The following is a 17,013-nucleotide window of genomic DNA, read 5'->3' as shown; positions in this document are numbered from 1 at the left end:
GCATTCCTCAGCACCTTAATTCTTGAACCCCAAGGTGGATTCCCAGCGAGATCACAGAAGCTGCTGAAAGAACAAGTCTGTGAGTGAGATAAAGGTCATTACATACTTCTCGACTGTTAGAACTGTGCCGTTTCCTACTAAGTCTGAGATGGAGGCTTTGGAGAAATAACGGTAGCGGAAGTGAGCTGGGTGTACAAGTCTGAAAGACATTCTCTCTGGAAATACAAATATATAACAAAGAGAAGACAGTTATTAGCAAGGCTGCTTCACTGACACAGTCTAACTTGGATCTGATTGTCCTCCTGTTACAGAGGAGAGTACTTTCAACAGGACATCTACATACTAAGAGGTAGTATGGCAAATAATTTCAGTGCAAGACTGAATCAAGCTTTCTATATTTTGGAAAACAACTTAGGTTTTTTCATGGAAACTAGATACTCTTTACTAGTTTATTGAATTTAAAAAATTGAAGATCCCGCATTTTTAAAAGGCCTTTTTACATAAAGTAGAATTTCTAATTGACAGATTTGGAAATCAATCTGAACTGGACAAACGATGGATTCAACACGCAGATGAGATTTCCTCATACCATTACCTCGACACGGATTTGATACCCACCCTCAAAAGAATCCTATAAAAAATTGCTTCAAAGCCCCTTTGAAATTGCAATAGTGCAGCAAAACCACAAGTAAACAACTGCCTGTTAACCTGTTATTTCAAATATAGACTGAAAAGCCAACAGGCATATTTTTGTGCAATTTTTTAAAACATCATAAGTTGAAATATCAAATCTGCACAGCGCTGTCCCTTCACAGAAGGCAAGAAACTGCCGGCACATCATGTCGGAGGCCGTCCTCGGTGCTGTAGGCTATGAAAGTGGGCCTCCTTCAGGGTCTGGTTGATGTGGAAGTAAGGGCCTTGGCACAGTGCAGACTGCTCGGGAACAGGCTGGGGGGTGTTGGGGCCGGACCCGGCCGCCATGTGGTTCAAGCCGCTCTCCGGCCCGCTCGCCCTGTCCGGGCTGTTGATGCTGCTGCTGCTGCTGCTCCCACCGCTATCGCTGCTTGAAGACTGGAAGGAAAAAGAAACAGGATCGCGATTAGGCTGTCTGGTTTCTTAAGAACTTCACTGTGGTTTCATTTACAATACCCCATAAGAGCATTCTTCCTATTCGGTTTGAGGAGGACCAGCATCAAAACATATATTGGGCTTTGCAGCTTCAGAGAGTACGTTCACCTAAGATGGTTCACTCTGTCCTCGTGACTGCCACGTGAGGTGGAGCGGGATTATGATCCCCATCACATCCCCAGGAAGTGGCAGGGTCCGGGTTTAGGCCTTCCGACTGCAAAGCCCTTCAACTACATCCTAATTCCTTTACACGTCTTCTCTACCTGCTTTCATCATTCATTCCAATAATTTCCAAATAATCGAAGGAGGAAATTCTCAGCCTTGTCTCAGGCTCCAAGGGAAAGTATGAATCATGAGTACACATAAAACGGCTACTCGCCACAAGTTTTAAAAAATCTGTGACAATTTCGTGGTTATCAGCTCATGGACACAAAATGGTATTCTCTGAATGCAGAACACCTATCTTGATGGGAGTACAACATACTTCTTATAAAGTTACATTAGCAATTTTGCAGTCTGATATATGTGTGTGCATGTGTGCACAAGTGTGCTTAATTTTTTTTAATGTAACAAATACGATTTGGTGTCTTAGTTGTCTTGAAGAAGCTACTAAGATCCCTAAGAACTAGGGTTCTCAAAAGGGAAGGCAATGGTAAGAATCCATTTCAGAATTATGGTATTTTACAATTTAAGTATTGCATTTCAAATTAATGACTAGCAGTACCCTTCCTCCATTCATTCACAACTCAACCCAGTACTGTACTGGAAAGAATCAATGCATGAGAAAGTTAGAATTCTAGTAATTAATGATCTGGTGTCTACTTTTCTTAACTTCACCCTTTGGTCTATCTAATTCATGCTCCCTTACACTGAATACACATTCCCTTACAATGAATGTCCAAAGACATTCATTTTGAAAAGTCTGCATACAACTATGTAAAAGCTACATGTAAGAAAAAGGTCTGGAAAAAGGTCTGGAAAAAAACTGGCTATAGTAGTTATGTTAAAACAGAGGGATTAAGTTGCTTTTTTTTTCCTACCCTTTAACATTCTTACAATGTGGTTATTATATATTTTTACTATATAAATAAACGTGTATGTAATGTTTCCAGATAGAGACTGTAAAAGTGATTTTTTAAAATACTAATTTATCCATTTACATAACAGTATGTACAGAAACATCTGAAACAGCAAAGAAAGCCATGTCCATGAAAGATATTCGTTCTTAATAAGTCTTAAAGGAAGAATCAGCATGGTCCATAGGTCATCTGGAGCTACTTAACAGGTCCCATATCCCATTGCCCAAAGATAGTAAAAGACAACCTATCTGTCTTTCTACAAAAAAACACAAACATGAAAAGCATTGTGGGCTGAATGGAGTCAGATGGCAGGGTCAGCAGCAGCAGCAAATTTACTTCAAGACTGGGGCGCCTGGATGGCTCAGTGGGTTAAACATCTGCCTTTGGCTCAGGTCAGGATCCTGGGATAGAGCCTGCTCGGCAGGGAGTCTTGCTTCTCCCTCTCCCTCTGCCTTCCCCTCCCCCCCCCCGCCCCGCTGATGCTCTCTCTCTCAAATAAATCTTTTTAAAAATTTTTACTAAAATTCTTAAGAAGTCAAATACAATTCAAAACCAAAAGTTGTTTTCCATAAAAGCTTCTCCTAACCTAGAGGGGAACAGCCCAGATGTGCAGCGCTCCCACACCTGGTACGGTCGTGAACAGTTAACGAGTCAGCTACTACACTAGATGAGAAACCCACCGCGCAGAACACTTTGTTTCCTCTTAGTCTGTTTTCTTTACTGTTTTTCGTTACAGGTACTGTCTGAAAATTAAGGCAAGAACTAGAATCAGTTTCTAGTAAGTCAAGTTTCCATCTCAAATTTTATTTATTTCACACTATAATAGCAAAGGTGACACAAATATTCTGAGAAAAGGTAAAAAGTTCTTTAAAATAAACAGGTTAGAAAAGATTTCTGTACAATATCGTGAAAAGACATACCTGTGACTTCTAGTCCACTTTAAAAACCTTGTGTAAAAACATGGTTTATACCAACTTTATAATGGACAGGTACACAAATGTTTAGTGTGGCCCTGTTTATAATAGTGAAAAAGAACCACCTACATGTCTAACAATAGGGAAACTGGTTATAACACGTGTATATAACATATACTCCATGAATTATAACTTAACAATGAAATTCTACTCAACTATTAACAATAATGGTAGAGATGTATATATATACCAAGAAAAAAGTCGTCAACATTTTTTTACAGGTTGCAGAACTATAGGTATAGTATGCCAGCTGGTTTTTTAGATGTTTTTCTTTAGTATAGACATAAATGTACACCAAAAACAGTCTGGAAGGATATATATGCCAGAATATTTAGAATTTGGACCTTCCATTTTTATAACATTTTTATTTTCTATAGCTTCTATAAAAAAGATTTCTGTGGAAATAAAATTGATCACAAGTAAGAGAACTAAAGAAGGTTGCTACAAAACAGTCTTCAGGTACTTCCAACTCCAAGACGGAGACTTACAAACTATACTGATATTGTCAGTAAGATTTGCAGAAGACTACTTTGCCTCCTTTGAAAACCTCTAAAACTGCTTCCGTTATATTCACTTGCACTGAATAGGCCGATGCTACTTTTAAGCTAATAAAAGAGAGCCTATCCAGAAACCGGGAATCAGAGTAAATGCCCCTTACGTGTTACTTTAACATTTACAAAACGTTACCTACATACTGCTGCCATCACAGGTAAAAGCAAAATATCTCTTTCAAAGATGTTTTGGTTCCTATGTTCTGCCACTTGTGACCAGTCTTCTCACTACCAGGGAGGCTTTCAGGAGCATCTCAGTCTCTAGAGATGAACCAGGAGTTTTGAAACTGAGGGGAAACCCATCAGCAGCCAGCATCAAAAAAGAAAACACAGCGGAACGTGAAAAGAGTAACCATTCTGTGAAACTTGTTTTATTGCTCACGAATATATTTGGTGTGTGCTGGGTCACAAAAGAAAACATTCCTATAGGGGCGCCTGGGTGGCACAGCGGTTAAGCGTCTGCCTTCGGCTCAGGGCGTGATCCCGGCGTTATGGGGTCGAGCCCCACGTCAGGCTCCTCCGCTATGAACCTGCTTCTTCCTCTCCCACTCCCCCTGCTTGTGTTCCCTCTCTCGCTGGCTGTCTCTATCTCTGTCGGATAAATAAATAAAAATCTTTAAAAAAAGAAAAAAAAGAAAAAAAAGAAAAAAAACATTCCTATGGGACAGGGTCAAAAAAGTTGGGAAGTTATTGTTGTCGGTCTGAACACCGTCAAGTCAGGTCTACTTTATGGGACAAGGGAAAGACCACTATTTCCTCCTTACCCCAAAAAGTTAAGTCTCTGTCAACGTTTTAAGATCTGCAGAGAAGTTAATCATTTTGTTATTTAAAAAAAACAAAAAACGAGAGGAAAAGAGAAATTGTATTTTCCCCACTTAGTGGAGCTTTTTAGTATCAAATTGCTTGGGAGGGAGCACTCCTTTATAGTACACGGTTTTAAAAATTACAACTGCTAAACTAGGACAGAAGTCTTTACCTTGTTACTAGTACTGTTCTTAAGAATTCTTTTATCAGACTTTGGGACTAAGAAAGAGTCCTCAAACAGGAACCCCATCCCCATCCCCTGCACCTCAGACAGACCACTTCGGCAGACAATGTGTCCCAGTGGGCAGTGACAAAACTTCCTCTCTTTCCTCTGGATTTTCAGTTTAGGCTTCATGCTGACATCTGGCCCAGGTATTTTCAAGACAGATTTATATTACAAATCAAAAGAGAATAAGGTCACACTCTGTGAAATAAAAACCCCTTGCACATCCATGTGTACAAGCACAATAAAGTTAAATTTATGCCAATTCCAACCAACGGGATCTCTCTAAATACACCAAGGCAACTCATAACCCTGTGGAGAAGATGTGTGTGCGAAGCGAGGACTCTAGGTTAGGTTAAGCACTCATGAAAGCTACCAGTGTGTCTCTGTAAGTATGGATGCCTGGGCAGGACAGAGAAGAGAATATCACGATGCAGTCTATTCAGGAATCACCTGTGGGCTCTTTTAAAAGTGCACCTGCCAGGGTCCCACATGGCTCTGGAAAACCTGGCTCGAGTGTGCAAAGACTGTTCTGATGGCCAACCACTGTCCACACAAATGTTCATGTGCCTGCTGTGTACAAGATGGCATTTTCACTACGGCGACTTAATCATTCAACAAGAATGTGTTGGGCTTAACCACGAATATGGTGGCAATCCAGTCATGGAGAACGATCATCCCATCACTGGGGAATCTAGCAACAGGTGCTGAGAGAACTAGGAGAGCCTCTGTAGAATGAAAAGTATTTGAACTGGGCCTAGAAGATTGAGGAAGAGTTTTAGAGAGCGATGTGACAAACCGGGAGCACGGTAACAGCAAAATCAGAAGGAAGGAGTGTTTGGGGAGGTAAAGCTAATAGAGTGGTGCGGCGGGCCACTCCAAGCACAGTCGGTCAGACAAAATATCCAGGAGAGGTTATGGCTCGATGATCAAGTGCCCGGAAGTCTGCACCTAAGAGATGCTCGCATCTCCACGCAGGAGTGAGGGTTCTACACATCAAGCAGGAATGCAGGGCCACAGGAGGACCGCAGCAGTGTAAATCAAAGGGGATGTGTCACAGTCCAAAGGGAGACAGGAGTGAGGAAACGAAGGAGACAACTGAGCTGGCAAGTACTAGGTGCTCAGTGCGTGTCTGCTGAATGCAGAGAGCACTGGTGAGCCTTGGGGAACGGTTCAGGGGCTTTGGGAAGGAAACCGGGATCCAGAGAGGGCAGAGGGAAGGCAGGTGGGACACCTGCCAGCCGGGCTGCAGGTATGGGCCAGCTCCTGGGAAAGGGGGAGAAAGCCTACAGATGGGCTGGGTGGCGAGGAGACCCGCGAGGAAGGGACAGGCACCTCCATGGGCTCGTGTCTGGGGACACAACGCTGGAGAGATTCTAAGAGAAGGGAGGCATCCTAGGGCAGCTTTCAGGGGCCTCGACAGGAGGTAGAGCAGACAAAGAAAGGCAGAGGGACACTTCCCTCAGCAGAAAGGAAGAGCACGTGTATATATAAATCCTGACGCAGAACACAGGGACGTGAAGGAGCTCATGTTCTCAGTCCACAGGGCTCAAATTATACAGCAGAGGTCAAGAACTCTCAGCCCCTCAGCTAGGCCCACACCCAGTTCCATTTTCCCAGGGGGTAAAGTCGGTTTAAGAGACAACCCGTGTATACTCATGGTAGAAACAAAACAACTCTAAAGATAATTCCTGCTAATAATCTTCAGAAAGACCCCCAGGCAGGAATATTAATTACGGAGTCTCTCTGCTTCATAAAAGGAGAACCAGAGTATATGTGTCTATTACCTAGAGCTGGATGCTTTCTCTTAATTAGAAAAGCAGACTGGCAGTGTATTTGATTTTCTCTCAAACCCCAGCTTCCCATTGCCTCCAGCTCCCCATTCACTGGTGCTTTTACATTTATGTGAGTCTCAAAAGACCGAAGAACTCGGGCTCACCGCACGCACACCCTTCCTAGGGTCATGATGAAGAGCTAAGTCCGCGGCAGAGTCTGGAGTAAGTACAAGAGATGACCCTAGCCAAGTCTGTCAGAGCATCTAATGGAAAATTCTGTGCTTCCGAAGTGCCCAACAATTGAAGAGAGCTCCAGGTCTGCTATTATCAGTGAGGCCATAAGATTCCAAATTAATTCAGTGGGCTAATGAAAACCACTTCTAACTAGGCAAGGAAAGACAATGCAGGTGGTCACTCTTCTGTGTCCCTGAGTAAACAGCCTATCCTTTCTATGCCTCAGTTTCCCTTACAAGATGAATTAGGACTGCACAATGTTTTAAGTTCCTTCCTAACTAAAATGTTCTATTATCACTTCATTTTGTTTAAAACCAACAGGCCAAAAAATAATCCTGACCTGTAGAAAAACGTGTGTACGTACAGTCATTTCTTAACGAACCTGACATTCAGTGTCCATAATAAACCACCTGGTGCAGCTTTCTCTGCTGTGGACCGAAGCGATGTGTTACTAACACTTCAAGGACTTACAACAGGAACACAGTTTCTTAAAACATATGCTAAAAATCAGACTAATTTTGGAAAGGCTTGTTCCTCCACTTTGGACCATTTTAAAAGGTAACTTCAGAGTTCATTTGCTACAGGGTTTTTAAACACAACACAAACCCTAATAGTTTCGTCAGAAACAGTTCCGTCTCTTAGGATGCACCAGGACCCAACAACAGACTGAAGATGAGAATGGGCAAAAACTGGGGCACCTGGGTGATTCGGTCAGTTAAGCGTCAGCCTTTGGCTCAGGTCATGATCTCAGGATCCCGGGATAGAGCCCCACATCCAGCTCCCTTTTCAGCGGGGGGGGGGGGGGGGGCTGCTTCTCCCTCTGCCCCTCCCCCCTGCTCTTTCTGTCAAATAAATAAAATCTTTTAAAAAGAGAGAGAGAGAGAATGGGCAAAAACTAAAAGCCTTAAGATACTTTTTAAAAAATTATGCTCAATATTCCCACTGTCATCTAAATTCGCACTACTAAAAAAAATGACCTGATATTCAGCTAATTCTTATCAGTTAAGATAAATGGATTTAGAGAACCCTAATTGTAATGATACATGGTTCCCCTGGTTGTTATTTTTTGGTCAAGTCTCTGTACTCCCTCTAAGAATACTCCTGGGATTTTATGGTTATGACATGAAAACTTTCCCCTCCAGCAGGGGGGAAAAAAAAAAAAAGGCATTGGCTGCTCGGGGTAAGCCACTTCTGTTTTTTTCTCCACATTCTCTCTCTCTTTCCTAGTTACTTTATAGTGATCTGAAAAATTAAAATGGTCTTGGTAGGTTAAAGAGCTTTAAAAAACAACCCCACAAACTGAGGTCTTTGCATTTAAAAAAATGTTCTGCTTCTATTTACTTAGGTAGCAGCACCTTTTCCCAGACGTGCACCCTTGGAACAGAAGCCACATTTAAGTGGAAACGGCTACGGTAATTTGTAGATAAAGGTATTAAAACTGAAAGCAAAAAGCATTCCTCTACTACAAATTAAGATAAAATGGAAACCGGGGCGCCTGGGTGGCACAGCGGTTAAGCGTCTGCCTTCGGCTCAGGGCGTGATCCCAGCGTTCTGGGATCCAGCCCCACATCAGGCTCCTCCGCTATGAGCCTGCTTCTTCCTCTCCCACTCCCCCTGCTTGTGTTCCCTCTCTCACTGGCTGTCTCTATCTCTGTCGAATAAATAAACAAAATCTTAAAAAAAAAAAAAGATAAAATGGAAACCAATAAGGCCAACCCTAAGAGAACAAATTTGAATACAGTTAAATCCAGCTAGTTTTTCTCCATCCAAATAATTGTCCAAGGTCAGGGAATGTCACTGCCTTTGTACAGGACCCAAAAGGAAGACACAAATTGATAAACGATTTCACTTTTTGCTCAACGAAGAAAAAAATGGGCCTGACTTATACATTAACTAATACGATTCATCTAGCATGGCATTACAAAAAAAATTTGTTCCCATACCGGTTAATTGTACCTCAACTTTAAAAAAGCATCCTAAGGCTCACAAGTCATTAAATCTAAGTCACTGGAGTTAAAATTAAAGATCTTTGTTTCAAACACCAATTAGAGTTTTGAAAAAAACCTTTAGACCCCAATTTCTTCACTTTTTCTAACTAGATATCTAAAATTGCTTTCAGGCTAACACTGTATCATAACATTTACTTGGGAAAATATTTTCCAGCTAAAAGATAGGAGGAGAAAAATTTCTTCTCTGTTCCTATGATTTGAGAGAAGTCTAGGACCTAGCTGCCTCTGGATATCTTTAGCAAAATCTTTCGGAACTTCTATCCCGTATTCTGGGTGACGGCACACACCATGTGTCAAGAGCAAAGAGCTCACCAGCCAAGCTCTGGGCTCACCAACTCTGCCTCTTACTAGTTGGGTGTCTCTGGGCAAACCACTTTACTTTTCCGTGCCCCAATTTTCTCATCTGAAAAGCAGAGATAATACCGCCTACAAAAATGACAGGAAGAAAACGCACAAGTAGATTAAAAGTTTCTCTTTACGTAACTAATCTGGCAAGTCAGTTCACATTCTTCACCTTCACAGTATCTAGGAAAAGAGGTAGATATACTATCTCCATTTTACAGGTAATTGTGATTTACATGCGGCATACATAATTCAAACACCTTCCATCTTATCTCCCAGTACTTGGCAATATTGTTACATTTAGGGAAAAAAAAACGTAACTTCGGAAAATTAATTATAAAAACTTTACTTTAATCCTCTCAGAATTAAAGCAAACTCCTTCCAAATGAAAGTCTTCAAGTCACAAGAAAAAGAATTCTAAAATTACTTAAGTATTTCAGGAAAGACACAAGAAACAGTTTCTTTTCACTGAGTTAGGCCAAAGGAAACTTACCTTATTGGCCCTGACTTAGAATTAAAAAAACAACATTTTCATTAACATTTGATTATATAAATTAACAAAAATAATAATCCACTAATCATGAATCATTTTGTTTTCCTTTTTATACACAATTGTCAAAAAGCAGCCATGTGCCCCTAAAGTTGATATTTTTGTGCTATAAACACAACGATCTATTCCAGTGGATGAGGATTCAATTACTCAGGGCTTAACTTTCCATTTTAAAGGTTTTCCCCTGCTTTTTGCTTCTCTAGCCTTCCCTTGGTTGACTCGGCCTCATTACTTGTTAATCCCCACCCCCACCCCCACCCCCACGGAGAAGCACAGCACAAGAGGCCACACGTTCAGAGCGCTCCTAACCGGTCAGTCAGCAGGGCTGAATGGGATGGTCCTAACCGTCCAAGCGGGGTCCACCAGTGAGTTCATACCACAACAAATAAAAAATGCCTGCGATGCCTGTTAATTATAACAAAGGCAAGCTAGTCCATCTTTCAGACTAATGATTACAGAGCGGTTTAGCTGCTCCATTTCTTTGAACAAGTAAGAACAAGACACATGAACCAAGAGGCTGAATAACTATACATTGTTTGCTTCTGTGATATCAACGCGCAGATTTCAGAAAGGGAATAAAGATCTTTTTCTATAAACAGCAATTAAAACAAAACAAAACTACTAAGAGTCTTACTGAAAATAAGAGATCGGAAGTGTTTCATTTTTTTTTAAATGACAATTTATAATTCTGTTCTCAAGCATCGCAACTGTAAACCGAGGGCAAATGATCAATACAAAGAGACTGACTGAACCTCTGAACTAATGTAAACATCACTTAGCAGGATTTGCACAGACACACAAGTAGAGAAACACTGATACGGTGAAAGTAATCACTGCACACTCTTTTAATAGACTTATAATCCAAAAGAATAATGGAAACTCAATTATTGTCACAGTTTTATCACTGGATGCTCAAGGAAGCCTCTAATCTCTGCTTTTCTTTCATCCTCCAATTGTCGCATTAAACAAAAGCTCAACTGCTTTTCTGTTAATCATTTTTTAAAACATAAGGAAAAAAACCATGAGAGATTTTTAAAGGCGGGATATGAGTTACGGAAGGTCAAGTCTCCACACAGAAGGAGCTAATCTAAACGTGTTCATTAACTGTCCCTGAATGTGTATGACCTATGTGAGAGTTAGCGGATTTCTACCCCCCTGGGGGGAGTAACTGTGGATTTCCGGTAAAGACTGGATGTAGGTCAAATCCTATTATCGAGAACTAATTAAAGTACGAATTATTTTGGTTGTACAAAAACTGCGATATGCAAGAGTTCTGTGATACACAGAGTTCTGCTTTAAGTTGTAAGGCTCAGGCTTAGGGATCTCTGCCAGTGAGGAGCTTCTCAGGCAGGGTGACAACTTGTTAAGGGTCACAATTTTCCGGGAACAGAGATGTCATCTGAATGTTAGCCTCTGTACGGCAGCCCGTGGAGTGTACACAGAAACTCTGCCGCCAGTGTGCACACGCAAGCTCTCTTTTCAGGAAACCAAAACTTCAGGAGCTCTTCCCCCTCTCCCCACTCACTCCCCTCCACCCTGCCTCCCGCAGGAGCTCTTTTAGAATAACGTAAAAAAGTAGTAATGCTTAAAAACAGGATTTTCTGTACACATAGGTTACCTATTCTGAATGTTTATATAGTTCCTCATAAAGACATGTGAATGAAAGCAACATAATATACTTGGTTTAAGGATAATTAATGGCTCATAAACTGTTAGAAAATAGTTGGTTTCTGAAATTCAACTAGACAGCTCAAAGACGAATTTTCAAAGGTCCATGAAACTTCTAACAGATTCTGGGCTGTGTGTATGTATTAATATGTATAGACATATACCACTTCGCTGGGGAGAAGGTACATAGCTTCCTCAAAGGGGCCATGACTCAAAAAAAGTTGAAACCACTGCAATCAAGTAAGATCACTTTTATTTATTCAAAGAATAATTTAAATTACACGAAGAAACTGGGTTATTTAGCTCAAGTCAATGAAAACAGCAGAGACTCTGACCACACTTCCTACCTCTGTGTCCCAGGAATCATGAAAGACAGGGTTTCTACTACTCCTTTTGGTCTGGGGGGGAAGATGATGGTCTTCTTCATTGCCATTCCTTCTCCTTTTCCTGAAATTAAATCACAAGAAGAAAAAAAAAATACAACAATTGATCCTTTAGACACTTAAAATTGTAAATCATGACAACAAATCTGCCCTCTTGCCTGAGAAAACAGAATTCATCACATGCTATCCCAATAGGTAAAAAGTTGGAAGTACACCATCGCTGGGCACAAAGAGTGAAAATATAAAATAGCAGCAGTAGGGGCGAGCTTAAATTAGTACAACTGATTTCTAAAAAGAAGCTTGGCAACTTTAAATGCCTACTGGGAATAAGTAAGTGCAGGGTGATGCTAATGACTAAGCTTCCAAACTCCACCTAATTAAGGTTATCTTCCCTCTGTGTTTCCTGAAATCACAATTTCAGGTTACCTCATCTTACTCCCTTCTATAGGACAACATGTAAGATAAGAGTGGCTGCCTCTGCCCATGTACCCCTAAAACCCTAAGGAAAATGGTGCTACACAGGGATATCATCAGAGGTTCATGTGGTCTCTAATCTGCAGTTTTCTGATTTCCCCCAAATTATCACATACAACAAAAGCTCGATGCCCTCTAAAGCACTAGATTACTCTTCACGCCCGGCACTGGAAAGGCTGCTCTGGACCGTACCAACTCCATTATTCTCTCTACACCACCTAGTATTGTATGTTACGTCACCACATTGTTACGTTGAGTCTGCAGCACAAGCTGCTCAAAATTTTCAGGTTTAAGGAAAAACCACACATTTACCTCAGTGCTCTCAGACGTGCAATAGACAAAATTTGTATGTATTCAATTCAAGAATTAAGTGCTCCTAGAAGGACTTCTAAGCCCCCATTTAGAAGACAGAAAATAGAAATAAATTAGAGGAGGTATCATTTGAAGGCACAATGCCTGGAACTGTGCTATCCAATATGGTAGCCACTAGCCACATGAGGTGATTTACATCTAATGTAATATCCAGTTCCTGAGTCACACTAACTACATTTTCAGTGTTCAAAGGCCACAGGTAGCTAGTGGCAACTGCATTGGACAGCAAAGACAGAGGACATTCCCATCACTACAGAAAATGCCACCCGACAGCATTGGCAAGAGGCCACTTTATACAAAGCAGCATAATCTATTATAATGAAGACTCTTAAAGATTCAAATTTCTAGGGGCGCCTGGGTGGCTCAGTCGTTAAGCATCTGCCTTTGGCTCAGGGTGTGATCCCAGAGTCCTGGGATCGAGCCCCATGTCAGGCTCCTCCACTGGGAGCCTGCTTCTTCCTCTCTCACTCCCCCTGCTTGTGTTCCCTCTCTCGCTGGCTGTCTCTCTTTCTCTGTCAAATAAATAAATAAAATCTTAAAAAAAAAAAAAAGATTCAAATTTCTATAGCTAGAGGAAAAAACAGCTTTTAGGCAAGTATTAAATCTGAGCACCCGGTATCTTCTATACAATCACATACTTTCTATGCGAGCAGCGTGGCATACCGGGGCAGGCCCGTAATCCTAAGGTTTTGAGTTGAAGTCTTGATATTGGAAAAAATTTAAGTTTTCACTCTGAGCACAATTCCCTGTATTCTGCAGTACTCCTGTACTCTGAGTACATCCAACTTTATTAATGACTACTGATCCCGTTTAGGCTTGGAGTGATAAATTCTGAGTGTGTAGTTCCGATCAAGCATTAACCAACCTGCAAAGAGCTATACCACTGACCTCAATCTAAGACTCAATGGTTTCTAAGATCATCATTTCTGCTCCCTAACCTTTCTCTCATGGCATTAGATCTTAACCATACATTACTCTGAAGTATGTGGAGATTAAAAACTAGGTGAAAAGCAGGTTTAATACTCATTTAAATCGATGTGCTATTACCGCAGATTTGAGCCAAGTAATTACTATTTTCACCCTAATATGACCAGAGAGTTTTTTTGGAAGAGAGCTGCAGTTACAAAGCAAGGTCTGACAGAAGGCCAGTTGACACCCCAGGGAAACTCATCAAATGCTGGTCCCCAAACTCTTATCAATATGCCAGCAGCTGACTGTGCTCTGGGCTGCTAACCACTTATGAGCCTGACCCAAACTTTCCAATGTCCTCATTTATAATCCACGGCATATCTTTCCAGTGACAAGAAAATGAACATCAAGGAGGTTGTCAGGCAAAAACAGAGTGAGAACAAAGAGGATGGGCTGGTTTTGCAGATTTCAACTAAACTGGGATAGTTCGTTCCATGAACTATCCCTGCCTCATAATGTGCTGCTTTCTCAAGGTACCCCAGTCAGCTCCTGTAGGCGGCCCTCTCCTTTGGATGGTACTGAGTAAGAATGAGCCCTCCTGTTCTTTCTCTTTTCTAGGCTCTTTGTAGATTCCATCCTTGAAACATTCTTCTTTCAATAACATTGTTAATAATTGCCAAGATTATAGCTTCATGTTCAACCGTATCCACAAAGTCAGATTACAGCTTTCCACATTAATGCATAGACCAGGTTATAATTTTAGCAGCCACCATATAATTGATTATGTTCTCCCCAGGCATCTAGTTACAGATAGTTGTTTAGCATCTGTTACTTTTAAGGATGGTTGACTATATCACTGCTCATCATTTCATTTCTTTCCAATCTTCCTGTCATCTCCTAGAGACTGAGCATAGAAGAAATCTTAAGAGTATGCAGATTAGTGTTTGCCTAACTTTTTTTTTTTAAGTAACAGAGCCCTATCAGAAAAAAAAAAAATCACTCAATACATATATATGTGAAATAAAGGACCTGTTTTGGTTAAAGTAGGGGTTTTCTTGACATACATATACCCCCCTCTATGGCTATCTCAGTATCTTTTGGAACAGTCTGAAAAATCACCATCTCAGACCAACCCCTCATCTTAAAATTGACAAAACAGATCCAGAAAACTGAACTGACTTGGAGATATTATGACAGCAGGAGCTGGCAGAGCTGGTCCATCATACTCCATGAAACATGAGGTGAAAAGTAGGTGAGAAACCCCTGTCCAAATCACGTGATTTCTTTTATAGCAATGAAGTTACCAGTATAAACATGTTGAGGTTATTTGAGAGCTAGATAAAAGGCATCTGGTACCAGTATAAGCACATTCAGATTTGCTTATCCAGTGATGGATAATAGGAATCTTTCTGCAGGAAATTAAAATTTAGGCTTTTTCAGATATGAGACATCATCAGAGACTATTAGAAGTATAAACTGGGTTTGGGAAGGAAAACAATGGCAGTTGGATCTGGCTTACTACGCCTAACAATCTTGTTCCTAATTCCAATAGCAAGTCGGTAACTGGGCCCCTAATTTCAAATTTTGTCCACTCTTTTTTTTCTATACAAGCAGGCTTTATGCCTCACTCACTATATACCCAAATCAATAATCCAATGCAAAAGTATGGGTGACCCTAGATTTTCACTATCAGACCAAATAACCTCACGATGCTTTCCAGAATCTTAATCCCTGAATTAACCACCCTCCAGAGCAAGATCTTTGTGGGAAGACTGTCAATTACATTCAGAGCCAATGAAAATATGGAACAACAAGAAAAGGTACAGCATAATCTACCAAGGCAAACCTATTTTATTCATTTGAGCCATACTGAGACTATCAGGAAGCAATGAAAGAGCAGTGAACCTAGAAAGACTGGAGTAAACCAGCTGAGCTCTCTAAATGTTTCATCGGAAAAACGACAGTGTTGCACTCGGTGATCTATAGGTTTTCACTTCAAATTCCACGAGGGATTTTTCTAATTTGAAGTAAAGTTGCTCCTCTTCATTTGGGGTACCCAATCCCAACTTTCTCCTCCCCACCTTCTTACAGAAGGAAATGGGGAGAAAAAAAAGAAAGAAATTGCAGCTTGATCCGGACTCTATTCTGCACTCATCAAGCAAGCACAGCACCCCTAGGTGAAGACCCGAGTCCTGAAGCCAAGCTCAGTGGAAAAGTAGAGCATCGCGATACAGCCCTACCTCCCGCCTTCGGAGTCAAACGGCTCCGCATCCAAACAGTTTAGAATCCTGCCTGTTAAGGCTACAAGCCACTTTAGTCATCTGCCCTTCTATGTTCACAACCGTCCGAGGGCACAAATTCTTCCATCTAACCCATCCTTCCCTGCTGCAGAGCTAAACCCAATCCTTCTTTCTGACCTTGGGGAGAGGGCAGGTCCCCGCCCCGGCCCCTCAAAGATGTCCTAGAGGTTCCCTCTCAATGATCAGACATTCCTCCCATCCCCCCACCCTCCTAAATTTAGGACAGGGAAGCTTTAGGGCCACTGTCTCTCTTCCGGGATCGTTCAGACTGCATTCCAAGTAGGGAAAAACGAGAGGGAAAAAGACGGGATTGGGGTGGGGGAGACGTGGACCCCGGCGAGTCACTCCTCCAGTACTTCAGGGACCAGGTACTTGCGCATCTCTCTCCCTCCTCCCCCGGGCTGCAGAGCACCCAGATGGAGACCCGAAGGGCCCACGCTTGCTCGGACCCCCGCTTCGCGCGCCCCTTCGGCTCCAACCCCCGGCGAGGGGATGGGAAGGAAGGGGGTCACTGCGGTCTCACCTGGGGCGGAGGCGCTCGCTCATGGCAGCCGGTGGAGGGGAGCGACGCGGCGCCGCTCCGCCAGAAGAGGGAACAGAGGATGTAGTGTTCCGGCGGCCGCCACGCCCACCCCCTCGGGCCTTGGCTCTAGCCGCGGCGCGGGTGGACGCTGCCGGCGGTGAGTACCCCTCGGTGGGACCCGTACCACCGCTACTTCCGGCGTCTGCTCCGCGCCCCCCCATGTCGCAGGCGCCGTGGTACCGCCCTCTCGCGGTTGCGCAGTGGCGCGACCCCGACCGCGCCGACCGGTAACCCCGCCCACGGGAAGAGGCGGGCTCGGAGTGGGGAGGAGCGACTGGGAGCTTCTGGGAGAGGGGACCTCAAGAGAGGCGGCCTGAGCTTTCGCCGGTTCGCCGCCGAGCGGGGACGGCATAAAAGCCAAGCCAGGTTTAAATTAACTTAAATTATGTCATCATAATACGATACAAGTATTTGAGTTAGGCCCCTCTGCGGTAACAGTTTCTTAAAACACAGCTGAGAAGCATCAGGCAGTGTCGAAGACGCCCTGCGGTGGGTGCCTGCCCGGGAGTTGGGAAGCGACCGGAGGGCTGCGCCGGGGGGGCTAGTCGCGGGGGCTTCCGGAACTTCCACGCCTGGCGAGGTGAGGATGCAGTTCTGGGCCAGTCGCGGCCGATCGTGCTGTGTCCTGTGCCCCACGCGCTGGGTCGGGGATGGG

General features: G+C 42.8%; 1 protein-coding gene across 2 annotated transcripts; it reads right to left on the bottom strand.

Annotated features, from left to right (window-relative positions):
• Positions 1-437: 437 nt before the first annotated feature.
• FAM104A (family with sequence similarity 104 member A) lies at positions 438-16,934 on the bottom strand. 2 transcript variants are annotated; one of them, XM_008693706.2, is made up of 4 exons: positions 16,299-16,934; positions 11,685-11,784; positions 2,888-2,950; positions 438-1,071 (listed from the first exon to the last, which is right to left on the bottom strand). In XM_008693706.2, exons 1-4 carry the CDS (start codon positions 16,517-16,519, stop codon positions 838-840), a joined length of 618 nt encoding a protein of 205 aa, XP_008691928.2. In that variant the 5' UTR covers positions 16,520-16,934; the 3' UTR covers positions 438-837. The 2 variants fall into 2 exon arrangements, with proteins under 2 accessions (XP_008691928.2, XP_008691929.2); XM_008693707.2 differs by lacking the exon at positions 2,888-2,950 and having other exon boundaries at positions 16,299-16,928.
• Between the last annotated feature and the right edge of the window lie 79 nt (positions 16,935-17,013).

This window comes from Ursus maritimus, unplaced genomic scaffold (genome assembly GCF_017311325.1).
Source record: "Ursus maritimus isolate PB19 unplaced genomic scaffold, ASM1731132v1 scaffold_24, whole genome shotgun sequence".
NCBI classification, from domain to species: Eukaryota; Metazoa; Chordata; class Mammalia; order Carnivora; family Ursidae; genus Ursus; species Ursus maritimus.
Note: the sequence above shows the minus strand (reverse complement) of the source record. Positions and strands in the feature narration are given on the sequence as shown.

Excerpts from the sequence above, each read along its gene's own strand:
- FAM104A (XM_008693706.2), bottom strand. The coding sequence starts at position 16,519 with ATGGGGGGGCGCGGAGCAGACGCCGGAAGTAGCGGTGGTACGGGTCCC. Across the intron at positions 2,951-11,684 it reads ATGATTCCTGGGACACAGAG|ACAGTACCTGTAACGAAAAA; the intron begins GTAGGAAGTGTG and ends CTTAATTTTCAG. Across the intron at positions 1,072-2,887 it reads GAAACAAAGTGTTCTGCGCG|TCTTCAAGCAGCGATAGCGG; the intron begins GTGGGTTTCTCA and ends TTTTCCTTCCAG.